Consider the following 27,203-nt stretch of genomic DNA (forward strand, 5'->3'; position numbering starts at 1 on the left):
GTTGGTACAGCCTCTGCCCCCTGCCTTGCAGGACCTGTTTCTCAAAGTGGCTCACGGGGACGTCACCCCCCACAAACTGGTGCGGATGAACTCGATCCAGCTGGCCCCTCAGGAGCTGTCCCGCTGGCGGGACCAGGAGGAGAAACGGGTGAGCTGTGGAGCCGAGTCAGGAGAGGGCACCCAGAGATAGGAGAGGGTGAGAGGGACAAGGACGGGGACACAGACAGGGAAGTGCAAGATGGGGAACCAGAACCAGGAAGCCGTTGGAGAAGTCACATGGAGAGTCCGGGAGATCCTCCCAGGAGGAAAGCAGGAAGAGGCAGAGGTGAAAGGCACTGGGGACAGAGGGCTCTGTTGAGAGGTGACACACTTGGATTTCTGTGCAGCTGGCTTGTGTGACGGTGGGACAGGGAGGACCAGGTGTAGTCTGCAGTCTGGAGTCCAGGGTGGTCATTCACCCTCCAGGGGGAAAAGTTCACAGGAGTCTCTCTTCCATTCCAGCCTCAGAAGCCTTGGGAAAAGCTGGAGGCCTCCTGGTACCCCAGTCTGGGGAAGGGGCCCCACAGTCCCATCCCTGTTACCCTGTGTCCATGGGCTTCGCCATGCCTAGGAACTCAGGGGTGGGGAAATTATGGAACTGACCAGCTTTGGAGAACGTTCACCAAATACTTGTTGGTGACCCATTGAGAGGGGAAGGGACTAGCCTAGGGGATGGGGTGGGGTCTGAGATGCTCTTCTGAAAGACCCTGGGCTGGTCAGAGCTCATAACCGGAGTCCACTAGGTAAATCCACTCACTGTGGGCAGAGCTGCTGTCCAGGCATTGTGGGGTCCCGGGGCAGGACTGGCTCCATAGTTTGTGGGGTTCAGTGCAACATGAAGATGTGGGGCCCTTTGCTCAAAAACTGTTAAGAGTTTCAAGGTGATAACAGCAAAGCTTCAGGCCAAGGAGGGACCCGGGCGACTGCATGGTCCTACATCCTGCTAAGGGAGGACAGGACCCCTGCCTTCTGGGCTTTTAAGGAACCTTGCAGTTAGGATGACATTGATCACCAGTGACAACCACACCAGGCCAGGCTCTCTGCACGTGATGTTTAATCCAGTGCTCTTAATGGAATTCCCAGAGAACAGGTAAACCAAGGTGTAGGGCAGCTCGGTGGTGGTCCAAGGCCACACTGCCTCATGAGTCTTTATTAACGGTCCAGCAGGGACTCAGCACCTGTGCTCTTTCTCTCCACCACAGCCTCCCCAGGGCAGTGAGAGGCAGAACTGACTGTGGGTGAAGGTGAAGTCTGGGAAGCCTTCCTGGAGGAGGCAGGATTAGCATGGAGGGTGAATGAATGAGTGGAATCTGGAGAGGTGGGACTGAGGGTGGTGGGCTTTCCAGGTGAGGGGAACCAAGGAGCCAGTGTGGAGGCAGGGAGAGGCCTGGCTTGGAAGGGGAGCCACAGGAGAGGGCCCTTGAGATGGGGAGGTGTGGCTGGGCCCTTGGTGGTCAGAGGTCCCTGACTGAGCTCATCCCCTTCAGGGCCTAGAGATCATTGAACAGCAACAGAAGGAGCCTCGTGGGCTTCCGGCCTCCAAGTTGACCCACAAGGGCGAGGTGGAGATCCCGAGGGATGTGGACCAGACGCTGACCCTGGAGGACCTGGTGGTAAGTTGGGGTCACTAGCTGTGTGGTCGAGAGCAAGTCACCTGTCTACTCTGAGGCCCGCCTTGTTCATTGTAAAGCAGGGACCGTGGTCCTGACTGCGCAGGGTCCAGCTGGGCACGGTGAGACAGTGCCACCAGGCTGCCGTGTCCACGCTTTCTTGGTGCTGGTCTGCTTTCTTTTGGCCTCACTCCAAGGTGTCCAGGCGGGTGGCACCAAGGCCTAGCCACAGTCCGCCTCAGCCTTGGCCCTCCTGCCCAGGTCTGTGGCGGGGAGGCAGGAGGGCCACACTGCTCCGGCAGTGTTTTCCGGATGTCAGGGGCAGGGACATGCTCTACTTGGTGCGTTTGGAGATGCCCCAGGCAGGAAACCACCCATTGCTCAGGGTGGTCAGGCCAGAGGGCCTCCTGGAACTTTCCCTGGCATCTGGAACACCAGTAGGAGAGTCCAGAGTCTCAGCGCCTCTCGTCGCTGGGGACTGGCTTTCCTTCAGTCACATCCCACGCCTTCCTGCCCCTGGCCTCCTCCGTCTTGTGCAGATCCGGCCCCAGGGGCTCAGCAGCTCCAGAATCTATGACCTGGGCACCTCAGCCTCCCGCAGCCGAACAGAACTTCCCCTTGGCGCACATCAGTCACTCTCAGAAGAAGCCCACTGGCTTGGTTTGCTGTTCCCTTGGGGTTACTTGTCCCCTGGCTCTAATCAGCTGTGTGTCCAGGAGAGAGAGCTTCAGAGCTTCAGGCCTCTTGACCATGACCATTCACTCAGCACATACGTACTGAGCACCTACTGGGTGCCAGGCTCTGGGGGAAATGGCAGTGAGCCTGACAAGCTGAACCCCCAGCACCCCACCTGTCACCCCCAATGCTCAGGCCAAGGAGAGCCACAGCCCGGGTGGAGAGGAGCCCTGGGAGACGGTGGCTGCTCCCCCACCAGAGCCCAGCCCTCAGAGTAGGGGACTGAGGGAGCCATGTGTCTGCAGAGAAGAAGGTGGGAAGACCCAGCAGGAGTCCTCAGTCCCCAGAGAGAGGCAGAGAGAGGGGAGGTGGTGGAGTAGGGAAGGGAAACCACACATGGTACACCTGAGCTGTGCCCCTTTACAAGCAGCACCTCATTCAGTCTCAGACCTCGCAGTGACCTACACAATCTGTGCTATTCTGGGATGGAGAATCTGGAGCCATTGGCCTGAGGCCACCCGGTAGTGGTGGAGCCGAGGTTTGAACCTGGGCTGCCTCGCTCAAAACCCGAGCTTCGGCACTGCTCCCGAGGTGGCTATAAGACAAGGACAGAGTTTCAGAATCTTTTTTTTTTTTTTTTTTTTGTGCTGAGGATTGAACCCACTGAGCCACATCCCAGCCCTTTCTTATATTTTATGTAGACAGGATCTAGACAAGTTGCAAGTTGCTTAGGACCTCACTAAGTTGCTGAGGCTGACTTTGAACTTGGGATCCTCCTGCCTCTGCCTCCCAAGTTGCTAGGATTACAGGCATGTGCCACTGTGCCTGGCAGTTCAGAATTTTCTTAAACCTTCTTAAAGCAACCTGTTCTTTTTAGGTGTGTATTTTAAAGGGAACAATAATTCGGCAGGGGACATCAGGAGTCCATGGGACGCCAGGTGCGGTGGAGCACACCTGTAATTGCCGTGACTCAGGAGGCTGGGCAGGAGGATCTCAAGTTTGAGGCCAGCTTTAGCAGGTTAGCAAGGCTCTATTTCAAAACAAAAAAATAAAAAGGGCTGGGGGTGTAGCTCAGTAGAAAAGCACTCTGGGTTCAACTCCTAGTACCAAAATATAAAAAAAATTAAAATGTAAAAAAATTTAAAAGTCTATTGAAGGTGGCTCACTGTCCCTGATTCTGCCCTCTGTTTCTGAGACTGGATCTAAGAATATAAAATTTAGGAAAATACTTCTGCACAAAGATGTCCCCAGTGCTATTTAGAATAGTGCAAGCCAGCAAATGACCCAGACAGCAAGCAACAGAGGTGACGGGGACACTTCAGCCCACTGCATCGAATGCTTCTGCTATAAAACGAGGATGTCAGGTTGAATGCTCCGTCTCAGCTGTTTTAACAAAGGGCCCAACCCCCATGTGTGGAAAAACTATGATAAAGGAACGAATGCCTGGAGTATCACGAGTTGTATGTGTGGTAGGATGAGGAAGGATGTTTCTTTTTTCAACATTTTTTTTTTTTTGTATTTTCAAATGAGAAAAGTAAAATAAACCATCTCTCTGAGGCTCCCTGCCCATGGAGGGCCGCTGACTCCCCAGCCACCTTTCCATTTGCCCCCTCTGCTCCTGTGCCTTCCAGGGACCCGTGGTGTCTAGAGAATGCAGCCCCCTGGCCCTGCCCGCCTCCCTGGAGGACACCACGGAGCAGCATCATCACCACTTCCTGGACCCCAACTGCCGCATCTGCACAGGTCGGGGTGGGTGGGGCACTGGGTGGGCTGGAGCTGGTGTGGGGATCAGCAGCAGGATGGCGACCTGGCGAGAATGGGCAGAGTGGGGGTGCCTGTGCCCAGGTCACTATGAAATGAACCTGGTGCAGCCGCGGCTCTCAAGCCTGGGTGGCCTCCTCTCCTGCCTGTGGTTTGAGCTCCTGCCTCTGCTGTTTGCAGACTGCGAGACCTTGAGCGGGCTGCCAGGCTTCTCCAGAGCCACCAGAAACAGGGAAGACCAGGTCTCCCAGAGAGCTCCAAGCCCAGCTCCTGTGTCCTCTCCAGAGATGTCCCAAACCAAGGACACCCCTCTTACAGAGCCCCAGGACAGGTTTGTGGGAGCTGGGAGGAACAGGCTGGGAGGGAGAGGCACACCCAGCATGTTCTTGTCTTCCTGTATGGTCCTGGGCAAGTCTTCCTGCTCCATGAACCTCAGTTTTTCCACCTGTACAATGGAACTAATCATTCCAGCCTACTAGATTCCTTCTGCACGAGGTCACGCTGGGACCAATGTTCCAGTCCCTGCCTTGGTGACCCAGCACCTGCTCTGAAAAGGAAGGAGTTGCTGGGGTTCAGTTCCGATGACCTGCTCTGCCTGGCCCAGTCTGTTTGTCCCTCCCTCTAGGCCACAGATACCTCCTGGGCCCACAAAGGCCTTGCCCAGCCCCCCACCCTGGGAGGGAGCTCTTGACATGTTCTCCATCAAGCGGTTCCGAGTGAAGGCCCAGCTGGTCTCAGGACACAGCTGTCGGCTGGCCCAGGTACTCCTGCTCTGCTGGCTGGTCCTCCCTCACACCACCCCGCGGCTGCTCGCCTCCCTTTCCTTCCTTCATCCATCCATTCTGTCACCCTTGCTAAAACAACACTGCATCCTCTCCGTACCTGGCAAATGAGACCCCAGCCCCATCCCTACAGGGACACACAGGGTAAAGCACTCCCTGTGATCCCAGGCTTAAAGCAAAGGAGGGTTTTAGGAGGGATTGTCCAGTGACCCAGTGACCAGGGCGCCTGTTGGGTGAGGGTGAGGAGGGGTTGTAAGAGATTGGCTGGGACAGGCTGTCAGCCTCCAGGGCAGGTAAGTCCTCTGGGCAGCCCCTGAGGGTCCCCGTACACTACCTGTCCATCTTCTTCACCCCAGGCCCTTTGGGTGGCTGGGAATGAGTCTGCCTATGGGCGTGGGCAGTTGGGGGGCTGACTGGCCTCCTCCATGCCCCCAGACTCTGCCTGAGGTGATCCGCTCAGCAAGCTGCATCCTGCCCAATGTTGTCTGGGACCTTCTGGCCAGCGTCTGCCCAGCTGAGGCCAAGGTGACTGCCCCTCTTGGTACCCCTGCTTTTCCTGCTGCTTCACCTCTTCCTGAGTTCCCTCCCGCTCCTGCTCTGCTGCAGGAGCCTGCCCTGAGAAATTGAGTCTAGTTCCTGTGTGACTGAGCCTCACTGAGTGACCCTCAGCAAGTCCCTCTGTCTCCTTCCCTGGGTTCCCAGAGACTTGGATGAGACCAGGGGCATCTGCAGGAACAGGGGACAACTGCTCCTTAGCTGCTCTCCTTCTGTGACTGCAGGACATCTGTGTGGTCAGACTGTGTCCCCTCGGGGCTCGGGACACCCAGAATTGCCGCCTGCTGTACTCCTACCTCAACAACAAGCAGCGCCATGGCCTGGCGGCTGTGGCGCACGTGGAGGTGGTCCTGCTCCCGCTGCCTGCCTTCCAGCCGCTGCCCACCAGACTGCGCCCTCTGGGGGGCCCAGGTGAGTCTCACTGCTCACTCCACCCCTGCCTCCCTCACAGGGGACCGACTTGTTGGTACCGGTACCTCTGTCTCAGGAGAGGCAGGCACATCTCAGAAGGGAACTACAGACTCAGGCAGATGGGAAAGGAAAACAGCCCTCCCAGGATGTACTGTTTGACAGATGAGGAGACCGAGGCAGTGAGAAGGCAAAGTGACCTGTCCAAAGTCAACAGCAGAGCTGGGCTTCCCATCCAGGCAGTACCTAAGTACCACCCTGCACTGCCTGTCCCGTTAGGTACCCCTGAGTAGAAGCTTCTGGAACAGCCACATTTGACTCAGGTGCAGCAGGACAGAGGCAGGACCCACAGATAGCAGTCTGAAAACATCACTGAGGACAGGAGGAAGGGAGGGGTCTTTTTGCGGCAGCTGTGCTGGTCAAGTTTGGGTTCCACGCAGGGATCAATCCACAGTGTGCCTCCGGGAATGCCCCTGAGGAGGAGGGCTGGGGACTCAAGGGTCCCACTGTACCAGTTCCCTAGCAAAGTGTTTGAACTTTCTGGGCTTCATGTCCTGGGACAAGGTGGTAGACTTTGAATTCACAGAGCCGTGAGGTCAAACATCCACGCCCCACCCTCAGGTGGACCTTGGTCAAGCCAAGACCAGCTCCTCCGAGACAGGCTCACCCTCCCATTTACTTTGGGGGGCTCTTCTTGGGACCTCATCTCCAGACCTGCTGTAGCCACAGTGAAGCTTTGGGGGCTCCGTGTTGTCCCCTACCAGGCCTTCCATAGCTCCCTATTCTTTTCCCAGGTCTGGAGGCTACTCACTCAAGTCTCTTGCTGGCTGTGCTGCTCCCCAAGAAAGGACTTCCAGACACAGCTAAGTCCAGCCCTGTGTGCAGGAAAGTTCCCAAGATGGTCTCCTTCAACAGGAAAGTGGAGATGCGGTGCTACCAGCAAGAGGACAGGAGGCAAGATGTGCCCCTGAGAGGCTCCCCTTCCCCAGGGGGTTCCCTGCAGCAGAGCCAGAGCAAGGGTATCCCACCTCCAAGGGGAGCCTGTGCTTGGCAGGGGTTTCCCAGAGGCAGGGGGAGGCTGCTGGCAGAGCCTGAAACCTGGCACGGTCCTGGGCGAGGGCAGAGGGCCCCAGCACCAGGATGGTTCCAGTCCCAACATCCCTTTTCAGTTATACCAACTGTCCGTGGCTTTGGCCATGGGCAGCACCTCCACAGGGCCTCCTGTCCCCACCAAGCCCTGCTCCAGCACCTTGAGTCCCTGGTTACTATGACTCACCAGTTCCAAGCCTCATTGTGGCCCCCAGGCCAGAACCCCCACCCCCCATCCTCTGTAGCATCTGCCCAGCCCCCTACAGCCCCAGGGATTCTTGGCTTCCTCTGCCAGCCCGCTGCAGTTCCAGAACCCCCTGGCCCAGGCCCTGACCCCTCTTTGGGCCCTATAGATGGATCTTGATGAATCAACAGGGATCTTGATTCCCTTACTCCAGACAGAAACAGGGTGGAGGAAGAAGAGGGTCAGCTCTCCCCACCTGTCCTGTTTGTTTCCTGTCCTGCAATCTGTTTGGTGTTGGATTTTGGTTCAATAAAGAATTTGGCAAAGTTAGTTTTGCATCTGTGACTGGTCAGGAGAGACCCTAGTTCCAACCAGATGTGGTTTGGTGTGTCTGGATTTTTATGTATAGATTTGCAGCCTTGCTGACTGCTGGTCTGGAATTTGGAACCATCACTTTGCCCCAGGGAAAAGCTGTTGCCCTGGGTAGCTTCTAGAAGCATTCTGCAAGTATTCTGATTAGGGGGAAGAACAGGCAGTGGGAAAAGGCAGGACTGGGGTTGGGGGGAGAAGTGGATAGAGGCTTTTGAAGGTGCACAGACATGGAAATTGCTAAGGAGCAAAAGGAGAGCAAGTTTCAATGTTTTTTTAAGCTTCTCAGTGACCAAGATTTCTTCCTTTGGATAGATGAGGGGTACCACAAAGTGCGACTATATTCCTCTGTGTGTGTGTGTGGTGTGTGTATCTTTGAATGTCCCTGTGCATGCATGTATGTCCCTATGCACGTGCATATGTCTGATTGCCTAGCATTGGGCGGTACTACCTTGCCTTGGCCCTGCAATGAGCTTGTCACAGCAGCTCTAATGATAAAGTGTCTCTGTGTGTGTAACTTGAGAGAATTGAGTCTGAAGACTGACCTCAGAACTAACTAGCTGCCCTGGCTAGCCAGCCCAGGGTGGGGAAGCAGGGGCTGGCCAAAGGGAGAGAATTCTGCAGAACCCCCCCCCCCCCTTCGCTCCAGAGACTGAAGGTATGTATCCTCTACCCACGTTTCCACCTCGCTCTGGACCCTGATGAACTGGGAAGGAAGGGGCCACGGTGGTTTCCCTCTTCCCTGCCCCTTGAGCTCTGCGGCTGCCCTACCCGCGGCCGACAGCAGAGGGGGCCCTCGGCCTTGGGATGGAGGTCGGGGCTGGCAGGACAGAGGCTGAGCTGGGGGCGGGGTGAGTGAACTTAGTGGAACGGGTTGGAAGCGGGGGCGCGGGGGGCTGTAGGTGGGGGCCAGGGAGAGGGGGATCGACAGGTGAACCAGGGAAGGTAGCAGGGCTCCTTGGAGAACTTATCTGGCTCTGAGGGACAAGGGAGCACCACAGCCTCCGCACTCTATGCAAATGATGCAAATTACTATGCAAACCTGCAGCTCGATTTGGAGTCCGCAACTTGGGTGGTTTTCCTAACGCTGTGGGGCGGGGGAAGATGGCTGTGCACCCCTCCCCCAGGCCAGGGCTCCCCTCCGCCCCCCGGGAGACTAAGCGCTTGCTGCGCTCCCGGGAAGAACAAGCACTAGCCTCCAGACAGGGCCTTCCCTTCTGAGCTTTGGTTTGCCTCTCTGTAAAGGGGGGGTGCTAACGCGGCCCTCGAACGCCTCGCCGGCGGGGAGGGGATCTCCATGTAAGGATCCCGTCGCCTGTCTTGAGGCGGCGACTGGGTGACATGACCCCCACCCACCTTTTAGTCCTAGTCCACTGTCCCTTCCCCGTCTCTCTTTTGGTAGGGGCCGGGAGCGCGGCTTAGGCCTGACGTTGCTAGGGGGCGTGGCCGGGGTTGCTAGGTTCGAGGGACGTTGCTATGCAACGCTGGGCGGAGCTCGCGTTGCTAGGCCGGAGTAGGAGTCGTCCTTTACCCTAAGGGTTTGGGTGGAAGGTGCCCCAGGCCCACAAGGATCGAGATGGTGCCCTTCCTGCGACTTTCCCCGGGTCTCAGAGTCCCCCGGCTGGACACAGTCTCTGAGGGTCCTTCCGGTTCACACCCTCTGCCACTCCGTGATCCTCTGGGCGCCAGAGCGAGGAACCCTGGGTCTTTGTGCACGTGTCTATGAACCTGCTGGTGCAGGAGGTGGGGGGGGGCATCATTTTTGGATTTCCATAGCAACTGCTCCTGTGTCACCCCATTGCTACTTAAGGTTTGAGCAGTTGCTTGTGCAAATTTGCATATCTGCATGTCATTAACATAGAGGCGGGGCCGGAGCTTGTTTGGGTAACTATCCCGGACGGTTCCCTTTGCTTCTGTCCCATTTTATCTGATGAGTACGTGGGAGGTGCATGCGTGAGTGTTTTGCTCATCAGGGATCCCAGGTTTGGGGTGGGTGGCTTGAGTTGATAGTGACCACTGCCACCCAGTCAAGTATCCCTGAGGGAAGACATCTCCCTAAGCAAAGCCAAGGCTTGTTGGAACTCAAGTTCAGCCCTATCCTGCCTGTGTGGTTTTTCCCTTTCTATGGGTCAGTTTCCTTCTCTGTAAATAGAATTACTAATCCCTAACTCACTAGTTTATGTGAGGTGAAATAGGATTCCTCTTTTACACACATTTATTCCTGCTTCTGGCACACAGTAGGCACTCATGGTATCTCCCTCCCTCCCTTGCCGAGCCCATAGCTTTTCAGAACCCAGCTAAAGCAAATCAACTTCCTTTGCAGCTCGAGATATGACATCTAGACACCAGGAAGAACTTCCAGATGAGAGGGCAGACTGGATTCCAGGCACAGGATGAGGATTATTGGTTTGCCTGTTTTTCCTTCCTGGAGGCTAGAGGTCAGGTTGGTGCAACATGGACCCTGTCCCCCCACCACTTACATCCTTACAGGGACACCAGTGTTTCCAAAAATCTTTCATTCTTAACCCAAAGACACTGGAGCCAGAAGCTGCTGCAGCGGTGACCGCTGAGGTGGGAGGCTTGAAGACTGAGCAGAGGAGATGGCGACTGAGAAGGTACCCTCTGGGACTGAGATGTCTGGGATGGAGCAGGGCCACAGGAAAGGTGGAGGGCAGAAACATTGGAGAAGGCTTGAGCCTCTACCAGAGAGGACTGGGGAACCCTGGAGCCACTCCTTTACCCTTTCTGGGTCTCAGTTTCCCCATGATGACAATTGGGACTCTCTTGCTACAACAGTCTGGAGGGGAGAAGTCAACTCAGTGTGCAGAACTCACTTGCTGAGGAGCAGCTGTGCGGCAGGGCAGTGGAGGGAGGGAGGGAACTCCCTATTCTTGGGGCTGTGCTAGCAGAAGCGTGGCCGGGATGGGACTGCAGAACTTCCTCCTAGAAGCCCTTACTCTTGTGTAGACTCCAGCTGCTCCAGATACCTCCTCAAAGGCTGGGAAGTGCTTCTTGGGTCTAACTTCAACTCCTCTTGCTCTGCTGAATGCTTCTTGCTCTCTTTTCTCCCCGTGTCTCTGTAACTTTTATGACCTTGATCGCTAGGGTCACATGGAAAAAGCAGAAGAGGTGTTAAAGGGCAAAAAACAGTTCCACTCTGTGTTGATGTTAATTCTCGATTAGGTTCAGATAATTAAAATAAATGAGCTTGGCTCCTGTCCTGGTAGAAGGTTGGTGATGGAGAGGGAGTTCAGGAGCTGGGTTCTGATTGGTCAGTTGGCTTCTGGGAAGAGTTAGGATCGCATAGGGGCTATACCTTGCAGTTGGCGCCCTGACTCTTATTGTGCTTAGGACTGCTGACTGCTGGCAGTGGGCCAGCCCCTTCCCTGGTGCCACCTGTGCTCCACAGGTGAGAGTTCTAGGGACAGGCTGAGAGCCTGGCAGTGCCCGGTTGGCCCGCCTGTGTCCCACTCTGGGGGCCAATTAAATCTCTATCCCTAGCCGCGCCGATTAACAGTTAATAAGGCAGCAAACACCTGCAGCTATGGAGGCGAATTAAGAGCAACAGTCGGCATAATACACAACCCGATAAGTGAGCAATTAACAACCGGAGAAAGATTAATAGAAGCAATTATGTCCTACTCAGAGCTCGGTAAATACAACTGTCATTGGCTGGGGGATTTAGTCCAGTCTCACCTGACCCCACCCTGGCCATAGCCTCTGCTGGCTGTAAAGCCAGCCGAGTCAGCCTACGGAGCCTGGACCACAAGCCAGGTACTCGTGGGACACTCACAGATATGCAAATGTGCACGTAGACAGGCATACACAGGCACGAAAGAGATGGCCTACAAGGTGCAGTTACACAGAAATAAAAAATCCCCACTGTCACTCCCATTCACACATGTGGGTACACACGGCCACACATAAGTCCTTCCAGGTATACACACAGACACGCACAGAAAAACATGCTCCTCGTCATAAAGAGTCATCCCCTTGTTTTTCAAAGAGCTAGAACTATACAGACTATCAGACATACAGTGACACATGGACACAGACATAGGCACACACAGTTTCATGCTCATTGGGTCACATGCATATGACATTTGCCTTCCTTTGATGCCCTCCTTGCAAAGAGCATGCAAAGGGCTACAGTGAGGCACTGGACTGAGAGAACTGGGGTGAGGGTTGGAAGAGACAGAAGTGACAGAGTGCATGTGAATACATATACAAGCACATCTGCATGCATGATTCTAAGTGTGTGCATCTTTGCAAGAATTTACTTTGTCAGTTTATGAGTATGAACTGGGTGCAGTGGCACATGCTGTAATCCCAGTGACTCAGAAGACTGAGGCAAGAGGATTGAAAGTTCAAGGCCAGCCCGGGCAACTCAGTGAGACCCTGTCTCTAAATAAGATACCAAATAGGACTGGGGAGGTGGCTTAGTGGTTGAGTGTCCCTGAATTCATTCCCTAGTACCCCCTCCCAAAATATCATTTTATGAGTGTGTTCCTATGTGTAAGCACACACATGTGGCCATATGAGTGTGTGCATGCCATGCTGTATGCATGAGTGTGTACACATGCTTGTGTCTGGTGGATTTGTGACTACACATGTGAGTGTCTTTGTTCATGTGTCCAGGTCTGGGTAATCATGTGACTGTACTTCAGAGTGGCTTTGCTTGTGTCCTGTCTCTGGGCTGGGGCAGGGGAGGGGGTGCTCTCCTGGTGAACCTAGGATTTCTGATGATGCTCGAAGCCAAAGTCCACCTCCAGGGAATGGGACTCAAGGACAGACAGGGATGCTTTAGGACTCCCCAGCTGGCTTGGTTTCCCTCACAGGAACTACCAACCCCTCTAAAGAAATGGGCCTGAGGTTAATTTGTCCCGACTGAGAGCTGAGCCAGGAATTCACAGAGCACCCCTGCCTCTACTCAGAGCTTCCCATAGAAAATGCCCAAGGCCAAGATCCACCATTGGTGGCACGCACTGTCACGTACAGAAACTCCAGACCAAGAGGAGACCTTCACTCAGACACGTACACATAGACAGTCAGGAATGCTCCTCACAGCCACACCTGGGCGAGCACAGGCTAAGCAAATGTGCCCACACACCCACCACTCGGAGGTTTGCCTAGCGCCAGGCCCGAGAGCCCAAGGGGCATCCTTTGACAGGTCTCCCGCCTCCAACACCAGCCAGGCCAGATGGTGGAGCCTGGCTGGCCCCAAGAGAGCTCTCCATCACCACTAACCCGCCGGCTGACAGGCAGGCGCTTTGAGGCCGGCTGTACCAGCGGGGCGGGGTGTAAATATGGAGGTAATAAGGCTCACCAACATCTCCCTCCATCCTGATACAGACCTGGATGGGGCCTGCCCCAGGGCTTCTAACCTGGACACAGAGGAGTTTCTGGGGGAAGGGCATAGAGACATCCCTACGCTCAGATACCTACAGGACACAAAAGGACCTAGGACACAAGTGGACACTAATTCTAGTAGAGATGAGCCACTTCCCAAAGCCAGGGCTGACTTGCAAAGAGCCCAGCCAGTCCCTGGCTCCCCCTGTCACCCATCAGCTAATGAAAATAGAAACAGTGATGGTCTGGGAAACAGATTTGAGGCTCCCACAGACAAAACATCTGCCTGGTGGGCTGTCCTGCTCGGTCCACGGAGCCTTCAGTTTGACTTTTATTCATTTTAACTTTGTTTTTCATTCATTCATTTGTTCATTGATTCACTCAACCAATAAGGACATTAAATAAATCATTACACTCTGTCTAATGGCCTGGCTGCCCTCCTGGATCCCGGCCTGAGGTGCAGCTGCGGGAGAGGAAAAAGAGGAGGTTTGGGCTCTGAGAGTGGAGTGAGGAGTAGAAGGGAGATCCCCAGACTCCACTTCATCCTAAGTTTCTCAAAATGAAAGAGAAGGTGCTTCTTCTGCAACTGGAGGGGAAAAAGGCAAATCCCAGGATGATAGATAATAATAGCTAACACGTTCGTGCTCTTGCTCTGTGCCAGGCACAGTCCTAAGTGCTTTGCATGAATTAGCTCAGTACACCCTCACAGCGACAGAGGTGGCAGCAACTATTATTAACCCTACTTAGGAGCACAGGGAGGTTAACTAACTTGACCAAGGTCAAACAGCTTTTCAGAGCCATCTCAAATGTTTGAAGAACCCAGGGCAAGAATACCAAAAGAGGGTCCTAGCCCTCTACCCATCTCCCCTCTCGGCCCACCCTGGGATCAGTTCTGCAGCTTCAAGGGCTTCCTATGTGTGCCTTGGACACCCTGCATTCCAGTGCCTGCTTGGTCTACACTCCTAGCAAATGACCAGCCTTTGAAGATCCAAAGACCCTGGTGGCTGGCTTAGGGCTACTTGAACAGGGAATCCTGGGGTCCTGGGTTGAGGTACAGACTAGAAGGTGGACATAACTCTATGGGCATATGGATCTTTTTACTTTTGAATTCCTCACCCCATGCAGATGGGGGCCAAACTGGCATCGTCTACAGTGGGGGTCCCCAGGGAAGAGACCCCTGTTTCCCAGGTCTCAGAGTCCTGGAGCTAGGAAGTACAGGCCCCGGATATGACATGGCCAGTCTCTCTGGCCAGAGGATCCCTCTTATGGAGGTGGGCAGGGGCAGAGGCTGCGGTGTGTTGCCTGTCCTCCTCCCGCCTTAGCCCCAAGTTCAGACCATTCCTACCCATGGGAATATTCTGAGCCCAGCTCCTCCGTGCTCTCAGGAGTTGGGGTGCTCTCCAGGAAGACTTAATGTTTAATTTTTTAAACTGTTTTATTCTTTAGTTGTAGTTAGACACAACAGCTTTATTTTATTTATTTTATTTTTTTTATGTGGTGCTGAGGATTGAACCCAGGGCCTTGCATGTGCTAGGCGAGCGCTCTACTGCTGAGCCACAACCCCAGCCCTTAATTCTTGATCTTGTCGCCTCTCCCACTCCATCCTTGTAGCCATCCACTCTCCTGCACCAGGGCTTAGGGAAGGAGTGGGGTATCCTAGAACTGGATGGGGACCTTCAGTGTCAACCCAGCAGCTTCCGGCCTCTGCTTCCCAGACCCCAGGATTCCTGCTTGGTCTCTAGAGACTTTTTCACACAATTACCCAGGCCAGGAATTTAGAACTCTGGTGCCAGCCAGGCCCTTGTCATGCAAATTTAAGCAAATGAGATGCAAACAGAGCAGTCCCAGATTAACAGAGAAATCCCCAGCAGCTGGAGGAGTCACCAAAAGTCAGCTTGCTCCCTCTTCCAGGATCCCCCCTCACTCAGGCTAGGTCCACCTGGGTCTGTTTGGGCTCTTTCTGGCTTTTCCACCACCTCAGGAGCTGTGTGCTCAGATACAGGAAAGTTATGGACAGGCAGGTGTGTGGAGGCCACCACCCTTCCAGCCTGAGATCACTGTTCCGCCCCTGCCCCACCCCTTCTTTTTTGGGGGGGCGGGGGTACTGGGGATTGAATCCAGGGGCATTTAACCGCTAAGCCACACCCCAGCCTTTTTTTTTTTTTAAAAAAAAAAAAAAAAACAGGGTCTCACTGAGTTGCTTAGCATCTCACTAAGTTGCTGAGGCTGGCTTTGAACTTGTGATCCTCTTGCCTTAGCCTCCAGAGGCGCCAGGATTATAGGTATGTCCCACCACACCTGGCTTCTTCCCCTCATTTTAAAAAGATCCAGGCATAAATGAAGGTTAGAGGTGGTGTTTTCCCTCTCTTTTTCCTTGTGGAAGAGGACATTAACATACACACACACACACACACACACACACACACACACACACACACACGGAGTCCAGGGGGGAGCAGCCCCATTGATACACACACAAATGCTCTCGTGCAGATACTTACACACAGCCTCACACACCACCATACAAATTGGGCAGAGCCCCCGCCCCTTCCCTCTCCTGACACACTGTAAATTAAACCACAGCCATCCACAGGCTGCAGTGGGACAGTGGGCCCTGTCTCTACCCTGGGGCCTAGATGTAGAGGGTGCTGTGATCAGTGTGAACACAGGGAGTAGGAGACCCTCCCTTGGGCATGACCCTGGGGAAGGGAGCCACAGGTTGTGGAAGAAGCTTAGCTGGGGCAGTGCCCACCTAAGCCTCTGGGGCTTCCTTCTGGTATGGGTGCCCTCGGGCATGCCCGTGGGAGCCTGGCCCCTGGCCGAGCCAACCAGTCCAGACCCAACTTCTAAAAATAAGAGCCGAGAATCTCAGCCTCTGGTTGGTTCTGCAGGAGCCTGTTGCCGTGGCAACCCTTTCTCGGAGGCCTCCCTCCTCTGAGCTGGGCTGCCCCGTTTGGCTGCAGGTCCCTGTGCCAGTCCCCTGTGCTGGCCCCTCTGCCAGACGGCCCTCTGTCCTGTGCTCCTGGGGGAGGGAGGAGGGATGTAGAGTGGGGTGGCACAGGCAGGAGGACCTTGGGGACTCTGGCAGTGCACAATGGCCTGTGTGTGAGGCCGAGGCTGGAGCTGACTGGGAGGCTGTGGACTGTGGGGCGTGTGACTGTGTGGTGTGTCCTCTGTTGGGCTGTGTCCCTGGGTGTGCATCAATGCCTGTGACTTGACTCAGTCCCTGAGGGTGCCTGTGCTCTATCTCTATGGATCCATGTCCACGTGTGGCTGTCGCGTCTGTGTTCCAAGGGAGGGCCCTCTGTGGGCTTCCTGAGTGTGCCCCTCCCCCGCCTGTGCTCCTCACCCCCCCTGCCCTGGAGAAGAAGGTATAGAGGGGCCCAGGATAAGCCAGAGGTCAGCCAGAAAAATCCTCTCCCAGGATTTTCTGCTGCCAAATAGCAAATAAGCCCCCAGTCTGCCCTTCCGGTGGCAACCGTGGGGGAAGTACTTCTGACACTGCGATCCACCCTCTGGGTGCCCACGACAGAGGCTCCCCTCCCCCACGCTGCCTCCCCTCTCCAATTAATCACCGAGTCCTGTCAAATCTCCCATAATCCCTGCTCCAACAGGCCCCTCCTCTCCTCCTCTTGGCCACCAAGTCCCAGACCAAGTCCACCCCTCTCCCCAGACCAGCTGCCTTAGGCTCCCTGCTGGTTCCTAGGTGTCACATCTTGTCTCTCCCTGGGTCCCATGACGCTGTCCCCACCTCCATTCTTTGGTCATGAGGATCTTTCTAGAACACAGCTGAGGACCCTCCAACACTCACTTCTGTAGAGGCAAAGTGCAGCCCCCAGCCTAGGCCTTCCCTGGCCTGGTTTCTGCCCACTGCCTGCTCCACCTGTTGCCCTTTACTCCGGCCACACAGCTTCCAAAGATTTCCAGGCGTGGTGAGGATCTCTCTGGCCTCGCTGCCTTTGCTTGTAACCTTCCTGGCCTTGAACACCAGCCTCCTTCTGTTGGCCAAAGCTTCCTCACTCCGAGCTCAGAGCAGGCAAGGCCCGGGCAGGACACCTTCCCAGACTGCACCTGCGGAAGCTGGAGAAGAGCCTGCGAGCTCTGATAGCACTCCGGGCTTCTCCCTCCACATACACCTGCATGCTTTCCTAATGACTTTTTCCCTGAAAATCTGTAAGAAATAGAAAAGTATAAATTGAAACAAACAAAAAACCACCCATAATCCTCTCAGATTAAGTCTCAGTTTATTTCCTTCCAGATTTTCTTTACATGAATTGATTGAATATTTTCTTGATAAAATTGAGACCATCCCGTATGTACAATTTTGTTTCCTGCTGTGTTTCACTTATTATATAGTGAGCATTTCCCCAGGTTATTAAAAATTCTTCAAGAACATGACTTTTAATGTTTGCATAATATTCTTATATACGGATGTATCATAATTTATTTTACCAGCCCTCTATTGCTAGACATTTATGTTGCTTGTGTTTTTTCACAGTTATAAATAACAGCAATAAGCATCCTTGTACGTGGGTCTTTTTAACATCTTTGGATTTTTTTTTTCTTTGATTTGAGTTCCTAAAAGTCGATTAATGGCACCAAAGTGTCTGTTTTTTAAGCTCTTGACACCACCACCCAATGGCCTTTCAGAAAAGTTGTTCTGATTTACCCTCCATCAACAGAGTCTGAGAGTGGCTCAGATTTCAGTTCTCATCAACACAGTTGCTGTCTTTAAAAAACAAAACAAAACAAAACAGAAACCTGTATTAATTTCAATAGGTTAAAAAAAAAGGTATTGTATTGTTTTAATTTGCATTTCTTTGATTACTACTGAGGATAAGCCTTTTGTTCTCTTTTGTGTCATGCATGGATCACACTGAGCTATAATTATATTTGTACATCCTGCCTGTGCCTCACCCACCTCAGCTCTTGAAGACTGGAGCTGGGAAAAGAACCTGTTCCTGGAGAGCAGGGTGCATTGAACTGAGGACTGTCTTTTTTTTTTTTTTTTTTTGTACTGGGGATTGAACCCAGGGATGCTTTACCACTGAGCTACAGCCTCAGCCCTTTTGTTTTTTATTTTGAGATTGGGTCTCACTAAGTTGCCCAAACTGGCCTTAAACTTGGGATCCTCCTGCCTGAGCCTCCCTAGTCACTGGGATTACAGGCATGTACCACCATGCCTGACTTTTTTTTTTTCTTTTTGAGATGGGATCTTGTATGTTGCTTAGGCTGGTCTTGAACTCCTGAGTTCAAGTTATCCTCCTGCCTCAGCTTCCTAAGTAGCTAGGACTACAATCATGCCTGCCACTATACCTGGCTTCCTTATGTAAGTCCAAGAGCAGCTCTGACCATATCTCGCAAGGTTTGTGGGTGGTGGGCTCCTTATCCCTGCCTTTGGTTGGTATGTCCACTGAACAGAGACGGAGAGCACCTCTGCCTAGTGGCACAGCATGTTTTCTGGAGATTGGCCCTCTGCCACATCTTGGGAGCATCTTGGAAACAAACCCCTGCTGGGGGGGCGGGGGGCGCGGGGGTTCCTTCACCCATTCTGGCTCAGGACATGTTCCAAGACAGACACGCACAATTTCTCCTCACATTACCAGCCTAATGATACTGTCACTTGGAGTCTGGAAATGAGGAGAAATCGACTTTTTCTCGGTAATTAACGTGAGTGATGGGCCTTGCGATGGAGTCGCAGCCCCCCGAGTGAGAACCAAGCTCCCAGGAACGGCAGCCAGGTCATCCCCCTGCCTCCGGGAAGGTTTGAGTTCCATCCTTGGCCTCTTCTTGGCTTCCCTTGCCTTGGTCATTCCTTTTGGGACCACTGAGTGCTAACCATCAGGAGGTTCCTCCTCGAGCCTGCCCACAGTCCTTCATACTGCAGTTCAGTCTGCTCTGCCACTGCCCTCACAAGAGCTGCCATTACTTTAGGGTACTCTGAGCTGTAGGAACTTTCTCTGAAGGCAGAGATGAAAACACCTCGTGGCATTGGTAGAGGTGGGCACCTTCGAGCTTTGTGGGGTGTTCAGAAACCACAGGAGTGGGCCAGATCAGGGCTTGGCTCCCATGAGCAGAGGGCTGCAAGTGGACCTCCTCCTTCTAAGAGAGACGCTCCCCAGGTTCATGAATATTTCTCAGGATTTCTGCCTTACTGTCCCCACTGTCCTCAGGGGAAAATACTTTTATCTCACCCCTTTATCAGCTTTGTTCATTCACTTTTGGTGCTGGATGGAGGAGACGTGGGGTAAATCCAGACCCTGCCCCAAAGCAGCTCCGAGTCTGCTGGGACAGGCGGAGCTGGATGCGCACACCTGGCGGCAGAGTGACCAGTGCCATGAGTTTACAGAGAACCCAGAGGAGGGAGGAATAGATACCTTCCTGGAGGAATTGGGGAGGCAGCGTACTTGGTAACAAGCAAGGGGTCTTGGAGAGGGGGGAATCCAGTCAAAGGGAACAGTATGGTGAGGGGCTAGGAGTTGTGAGAGAGCCTGGTGTCTAGTCCCTGTAGCACAGGGTGCACGCAGAGGTGAGGAAGGGGGAAAGCTGGCAGGTCCCTAAAGGTCAGATGGTGAAGAGCAGTGATGTCAGGGGAGGGACCTTGACCTTTATTCTGAAAGTCCTGGGGAGCCATGGAGGGTTGAAGCAAAGGGGGAACATGGTTGAGTTTGTACCTTGGGGCAATTTCTTGGGGGAAATATAGACAAGAAATGGTAGGGAGACACAACTGGCAGCTCTGCTGTGGTCCTTGGGGTCTTGAACAAGGCTGGTGGATTCCGGAGAAGTTAAAAGGGGAGACAGATCAGACCCCACAGCAGACTGAAGGTGGCTGTCAGTTCCAAGAGCAGAATCCCAAGATGCACCTCAGCAAGTCTCCTCCCTCCAGTGGCTCCCAACAACTCCAGGAAAATGTTTGAATTCCCTGGAAGGACGGTCCCAGTCTGGCCCTCCATACCCCGTAGCCTTAACTCCCCACCCCATCCTGGGCACTGACCCAAATGGTTTCTCCGTGAGCTTTGAGCTCCTTTGACTCATTCTGGCACTTAGTCCTCCCTGCTCTGATGCCGGCTTCCCTTCTCCCTGCCTCTCCAGTTCCTCCCCCCACCATCTCCGTGAAACCAGCCTGTCGTCTTCCCTATGCTCCTCCATCCACATTGGTTCCTTTATTTTACTCTGGTCACTTAGCGCAGGCCTGGGCAGATGACGGAATCAGCATAGCAGTTGCTTAAAGATCCTACAAGGATTGCAGTCTCTGGCCCAGGTCAGGGCCAAAAGCGGCTTCCATCCTGCAGGGGCCCTAACAGGGCCAGGCCAGGGTGAACAGTCTTGTCTGCAGCTATCTTTCCTCGGCCAGTGGAGCTGTCGTTATTGCTCCAAATTAGACACCAATTTGCCTGTGTAATTGTTTGCTAATTGGCATGAAATCCTAATGTAATTAGTTGGGCCCCTTATCGGGGAGCCTGGGGAGCCAGAGGCAGTGGGGGGCCACTGGAGCAGTGAGGGTCTAGGAGGCTGGAAAGAGGAGGCTCTGAGCTGCCATCAGGGCTGAGACGGGGAGTGACAGTAATTGCAGAACATCACAGTTGAAAGGGCTGTTGGAGAGGCTAGCACTTCCCACCCATCTCACAGATGGGAAAGCTGAGGACACAGGAACCTCCTGGGAGTTGGTGGCAGAGCTGCGCCAGACATTCAGGTTACCTGTTAACAGTGACATAGCTGTAGGACACAGTGACTTAGCCTGTGGCTTCCTGGTATCTGTTTTCTAAAGAGAGTAGGCAGAGAAAGTGGGTGGGGCTGTGGGTACCAGGCTGCCTTTTGAGTAGGGAATGCATTGGATAGAGGGCCTGAGCAGGGTGTCAAGTGGTTAGAGCCAGATATGCAAAGGAGGTAGAGGGTTTCTCCCTAGGGAGTGATGTGGGTGTTCAAGGGAAGATGGGGTTGGAAAGCCTGGCTTTTCTGCCTCCCCCATTGACAGGCAGACCCCTTACCCAAACTCCAAGCTCCCCGCCTCTTCCCATCTCTCTGGAAAAGAAGATGCTAGAGCTGCCTAACCCCAGCTTGTGAGAGCTGCTTGTTAAATTTTTAGGAATTGTGCCAGCCGGTGGGCTTCACGTTGGTGATTAAAATTGGCTGTTGTGGGAGGATTTACACCTTGAGAATTGGCAGATGCTACAGATTTGGGCTGCACCTTCCCAGCCACCGAGCCAGTCTCTGAACAGACACCAGCATAGCACTGAACCCATCTGAACGTGATGAAATCACCCCAGAGATTCTGGTCACATTCATGCTGGAGGGTCCTGCGTACATCTTTACCTCCAAATCCCAATGCAAGGGGAGACAGGCTCACAGGCCACCTGGGAGGTCTGTGGCCCAGACCCCCAAACTCTCTTTCCCAGGTTTGATAACTGTTAAGAGGGGCTGTGCAGTGATGAGGATCCAGCCTCAAGCTAGAGAAAGGAAGCACTAATGGTGGATAGACTGGCTGTGATGGCCAGGATGGGGGCAGTGGGAGCTCAGGGGGCCATAGGAGACCATCTAGAAAGGGGCTCTGGTCAACAACCTAGCCTGCTCCCCTGGCTCTCTCTCAGGCAGCAGGGTAGGATCAGGAGGAGGGGCAACTGGTACCAGAGCCATTCTGGGGGTACCATTTTAATCACGTGGTTCTCCTCATTCTCCATCCCTAGTAGCCAGTGTCCTCAAAATTGACTCTTACACATCAAGTCGCCCCCATTCTCCTCCCTGCAATTATCCTTTGACTCATTCCTAGAATTCCATTTTCTTTAATCCCTGTCTTTACCTAAATCATTCCTGTTTCCTGGTCACTCTCACCGGATGTCCTGAAGGCACCTTGGATGCAGCAAGTCCAAAATAGAACTCTCTGACTTCCCACAAGTCCTTCCCCATCTGAGTAAATGGCACACTCCCCCCAGGGCCTTTGCACTCGCAATTTCCCCTATTTGAACAGCTCTTCCTCTAAATGTCCTCACCTCCCTCATGTGTCTGCTCAGTGTCACCTTCTCAGAGACATCTTTCTTGACCACCTTACCTAAAACATCCCCCTGTTCTACCCCTGACCAGCACGATTTCCTTCTGTGCACTTATCAACACAGATGTTCCATGTATATATATATATATATATATATATATATATATATATATATATATATAGTTTTTTTTTTCATCTGCCTGTACCATCCCACTAGAAGGTAAACTCCGTGTAAGCACAACAGTTTTGTGATCTAGTTCTAGAATTTTCTTGGGGTCTGAGATTGTATGTTTGACTCACTCCGTGCTAGACAGTTTTAGTAAGCTCTCAATAAATATTTGGTGAATGAGCGAATCAGCCTGTAGCCAGTCCCTTTGTCCTCAAATCCACCTTCCATTTGTCCCCATTGTTTCTTCTTTCTTTCTTTGTTTTTGGTATTGGGGATTGAATTCAGGGCCACATCCTGGGCCCTTTTTATTTTGTTGAGTCAGGATCTCACTAAGTTGCTTAGGGCCTCCCTAAATGGCTGAGGCTGACCTTGGACTTGCCATCCTTGTGCCTCAGCCTCCGGCATTACTGGGATTACTAGCCTGTGCCACCACACCCATCTCCAGTTGTCTCTTAAACAAACTTGACTTTGATTCTTTGCTAAAACCCTTCATAGATCTTTTTTGCTTTCAGAATAAAACCTGCCTCTAGTTTTGCTTCCAAGGCCCTCAGTGATGTATTTCCAGCCTTGCTTCCTGCTTCAAATGGCCACCCTCAAACTACCGCCCCCCCCCCCCCACTCACAGCCATGTCCAGAGCCTGTACTCTTTCTGCCTCTCCTGTCTAGTACTCTCTCACTTCTTAAGTGGTCCTGCACTCTATGGCTCATTTCTTTCTTTCCTTCAGTCAGCAAGTTTTTTGGAGTAAACCTTTAATGCCAGGACCCTTGAGAGCCCTTGTGAGAGGAGTCAGCACCACCCCTTCCCCAAATGCTCCTGATGGGTCAGGAGAGGCGGCTCTGAACCAGCTTTCCCTCTCCAGCGCCTCCCTTACTGCCCATGGGCTCTTGGGTGTGCATTGGTGGCCTTCTCCCTGAGCCTCGTGTCAGGGGCCTGTCCCAGACTCCTGTGCGTGGCAGGGGGAATTGGGGGTGCTGTGCCTCTGAGTTTGGGCGCTTGTGTGCACGTGCCTCCCTGCCTTTGGACGGGAAAGTCCTCCGGATGCTCTAACTCGAGTCTCCGCACTGCCACCAGAAGATGCAGAGACCGCAAGGCAGCAAAGGCCCATTGCCCGAGACAGATGGGCTGCCCCTGCGACCTCCGCGGAGCAAGGTGGTGGAACAAGCGCCGTCGTGCCCCGCCCCTTGAGCTAACGGCCCATCCTCTCCGGCCATTGCCTCTCGAGAGCCCATCTAGCGCCCGCGGGTCGCCGAACGGGCCACTGGAGAGGGCGGGTGTGCCGCCAGCGCCCTGCGTTCTGCTGCGGAGGGCAGTGGCAGCACTGGCTCAGTATGGGGACAAGGAAAGCCTGGACCCCTCCAGCCACCCGTACCCTCCAGCCCGTGGCCATGCTCTACCACACATGGGCACAGACACACCAACCCTGGCAGGCGCAAACACTTCCAGAGACACACGGTGACACAGACAAGCTCACAAAGGCACCGACTCTGCCAAAGACACACACAGCGGCCAGAACACGGACACACAAAGGCACAGACACACTCATAGGGACTCGTTCCTAAAAATATACACTCTCAGATGCAAAGGCTTGCCCAGAAGCAGCACCCACACAGTGACAAGCCCTCAGGGTCATTCACACGGTGGCAGTCACCCATGAACCCTCAAGCCCACTGACACAGGACCCATGCAAGGGCTTGCACACAGCCTCACAAGGTACAGTCACAAAACAGGTCTACCCAGACATGCCACACTCACAATCGCGCATTTGCCAACACGCGCGATTGCATCACACAGATGCACTTGGAGGCCCAGCTGCCTTTGAAATTCAGATCCACTTGCTCTTTCTGCAGCTGAGTGCCCACCCTCAGCACCCCTGCCACCGCCATGGCCAGCACCAGCTCGAAGTTCACTATGCCAGCCTGCCAGCCCCAGCAAGTGGAATTTAAAATTCAGTCCAAGAAGACCCAGCAGGGCTCCATGAGTGGGTGGCCTCAGCCGTGAGGCCCTTTGTGAGCTGGGAGCTGTGCCAGACGACATAGGAAAAGGAGCCCCTGCTGTCCCCACTGTGTGACCTTGACCTGAAGTGATAGGCAGTCTCAGGGTTCCTTCAAGAAGGGGAGGCAATGCAGGTACAGGGCTGTCCAAGCTGGCTGACAGTGGAGGACATGTCCAGGTTTTAGCCTGGGAGCAGGAGAGGTGTCCTGGATAAGCAGTTCCACAAGTCCCTGCAGATGAGAATCCCAAGGCCGCCCTGGCACACCTGCAGACCATGACACACTGACCCATACCCTCCCCTAGACACCCAGCCCCACAGACACATGCCAAATAGTGTTACCCAGAGACCTCACTGGAAGCTGAGAACCAGGCTGGCATTCCCCAGCACACAGGGAAACACACCAGAGACTGTCAAAGACACTGACACACAGGGACACCTCCCACCCAGGCCAGCAAATGCCACATATCCTGACTCAGCAAAGACCAAACACACATAGGTCTGAAAACATTTCCTCCCTGTACACACACACACACACACACACACACACACATACGAGCTTGAACACAAGGAAGTACCACCCTCTGGCTGCATAGAAACTCCATTGACACACCTCGCGTTCACCTAGACAAACCTCAGCACCACACACGTGGCTGCATTCTACACTGTTCATGCACACAAGCAGAAAAGGAAATGCAGACAGACGGACAGACACATGCACGGAGCAGACATCCAGAGCCAGGTCCAGGCGCCTGACGTACAAGGCCTGGGCAGACACACACAAAACCTGCGCACAGGCACACCACACACACAGACTCTCCCCCTACACATTGACGCACACCGCCACCCACTCCTGTACCCGAGCTCAGCCCCACTCACTCCCACTGTGACACAGAACACTGGCTCAGCCAGGCTCCCAGGGCCCCTGCCCCCAACCACAACACTCAGGAACCTCCTCCCCTCCCCATCCATCCCAGGCCTCACCCAAGTCCGGGGCACCCTGAGGTCCAGCCATGCCAAGGCTGGCAGTGACAGGAAGCCCACCCCCTCATCCAGCAGCGACTGCTTCCCTGCCAGAGCAAACGGCCCATATGCTGCGTGAACATCCAAGCAGGAGGGTAGGTGTCCTCCTCAGGGGTCAGTGAGGAAAGGGGTCATGCCTGCAGGCATGTGGGTGTCAGTGGTCCTGTGCCTTGTCCTTCCCAACGCCCCCAGCAACTCACATCGCCTCCCCCAAAATGTGGGTGTCCAGCCTCTACTTCTTCTTAAAGGGCCAAGCCCGGGCAGTCAGGCCGCCCCACTTCTCTCACCCTCAGGGAGCTGGTCTTCTCTGGAAGCTCAACTCTAATCCTGAAATAAATTGTTTTCCACAGCTTGTCTGTCCTCTGGGGGTGGCAGGGAGGATGAGGATGAGGCAGGACTGAGGCAGGGTCTTGCATAAACCCTGAATGAAGCCTGAGGCGGAGGCATGGGTCCTGGCTCTGTCTCTCTCTAAGCCAGTTTCCTCATCTGGGAAATGGGGGTGGCATACCAATTTTAGGGTTGTTCTGAGAGTTAATTTTAACAATAAGTGAAAGGCTGGCACAGTGTCTATCCATAAAGGGGTTTGGCAGCATGAGCTGGTCCCCCCAATCTCTAGGTCACCCCACCCTGCCTATTCTGCCCATTGTGTCCTGCTTGGCACAAGTCCAGTCCAGCAGGATCCAGGTGGCACAGAGCCCAGGGGAGAGGACTGGGACATCCCAGGCAGCTGGAATGCACTGGTCCTCCACTGCTGGTGTGCCCCATGCCTGGGAGAGTGTCCCCACCCCTCCCTAAGGGACTGTCCTTCCTATCCCCCTGGCAGGAAGCTGGGAGCAGCTCTTCACAGGCACCTTCACCCTCTGCCTGTCCACCAGGCACAATGGCTTTGTGGCTGGAGCGGCTGCCAGGGCTCCTTGTCCTTAAGATTTGCAGCAGGCAGGTGGGGATTACGGTTCAGAAGCAAATTGTTGGCTTAGGCCAACCCTGAGAGGGAGTGCGCCTGACCCCAGCCCAAAGCAAGAGGTGACAAACTGATAAATGAGGCAAACTGCTGCCCCCACCAGAAAAATGGTGGGTGCGTGTTGGGGTCTTACGTGGTTACTGATGTATGTGTGAACCCGACAGCCATGCGCTTGGGAGATGGGCAGGGCGAGGACATGCAGATGTGGGCTCCTGTGTGTTTACACAGACTGGAGGGCAGAAGGGGAAGGAAAGCCCCTAGTAAGGAGAGGAGGTGTCGCAGGGAAAGGGATCCGGATCCTGCTTCTCCATGCGCACTGTCTCGCCCTATGGGCAGAACCAGAACCCGGGGCTCTTACTGGGCTCCTGGTATCCTTATCTGCGATGATCTCAGCAGACCCAGCTCCAGTGCCCCACCTCCACGCACTGTGCTGTTATCTCCTCCTGCTGTTATGCCTCTCTCTTTTTGGGGAGTGTGGGAGAGCTGGGAAGGAGTAAAGCCTAGAACCCTAGTTTGGAGTAATCTCCGTGTCCCCAGAGCCTGGAGTAGCCCTCCACCTTGAGTGAGTCTGAAAGGGGCTCCCATTCATGCCAGTGGCATGAATTTCCCTGGATGAGGTTCCTTGCCTTTGTCATCTCATGTGACATGTGACCCATGTCAGCTCTGCTAAGCTGGAATCATTATTTCCATTTTACAGAAGAGAAAACTGAGGCTCAGACCTCATAAGAGACCTGCCGAAGGTGACACCGCCATCCCTGCCATGGGAGAGGCAGGGGTCCAGATCTGGGTGATTTTGTGGCCTGAACCCAGCTGATTGTTCTCGTGAGATACTGAAACACGCTCTTGCTGATGAGCATCCATCAAGGGTCACGGTTGAAAGCTCTGTGAGGGAAGGGTCTCTACTTGCCCTTTTACCCTGCATTCACGCAACAGAGACTGAGTACCTACCTTGTACCTGGCACAGGGCTAGGTGCCCGGGGAATCCAGCTCTGAATAGATGGACAAGTCCCTGCCACCAGTTTTCAGAGGGACGACTCCTGTGACTGACTAGGACACAGTGTGGGGTGGGGGGGAGGTGGGGACTAGAGCTGGGCCTGGAGAGGCTGGTGTGGCCACAGCTGCAAGGTTTGGGAGGCCACAGTGCTTAGTGCTGTGGGGAGTCCCCGAGGGTTTAAGAGACACTCTGATTTACCCTTGAAAGAGTTGGCTCCGTGGCTCCTGGAGAATGGACTGGGGTCGGGGAGGTCGGGGT

The 27,203-nt window shown here is 54.0% G+C and overlaps 1 protein-coding gene across 1 annotated transcript; it reads left to right on the plus strand.

Moving 5' to 3' along the window:
• The first annotated feature begins 85 nt into the window (after positions 1 to 85).
• Positions 86 to 6,801, plus strand: LOC143642012 (SPOC domain-containing protein 1-like). The gene is made up of 7 exons (XM_077110132.1): positions 86 to 148; positions 1,527 to 1,652; positions 3,956 to 4,067; positions 4,266 to 4,416; positions 4,690 to 4,846; positions 5,303 to 5,392; positions 6,625 to 6,801. The coding sequence occupies exons 1-7, from the start codon at positions 86 to 88 to the stop codon at positions 6,799 to 6,801; spliced, it is 876 nt and encodes a 291-aa protein (XP_076966247.1).
• The last annotated feature ends 20,402 nt before the right edge of the window (positions 6,802 to 27,203 follow it).

This window comes from Callospermophilus lateralis, chromosome 7, assembly GCF_048772815.1.
Source record: "Callospermophilus lateralis isolate mCalLat2 chromosome 7, mCalLat2.hap1, whole genome shotgun sequence".
Classification (NCBI taxonomy): Eukaryota; Metazoa; Chordata; class Mammalia; order Rodentia; family Sciuridae; genus Callospermophilus; species Callospermophilus lateralis.

Coding starts and splice junctions, on each gene's coding strand:
- LOC143642012 (XM_077110132.1), top strand. CDS start 86: ATGAACTCGATCCAGCTGGCCCCTCAGGAGCTGTCCCGCTGGCGGGAC. Junction 149..1,526: donor GGGACCAGGAGGAGAAACGG/GTGAGCTGTGGA, acceptor CATCCCCTTCAG/GGCCTAGAGATCATTGAACA. Junction 1,653..3,955: donor TGACCCTGGAGGACCTGGTG/GTAAGTTGGGGT, acceptor TGTGCCTTCCAG/GGACCCGTGGTGTCTAGAGA.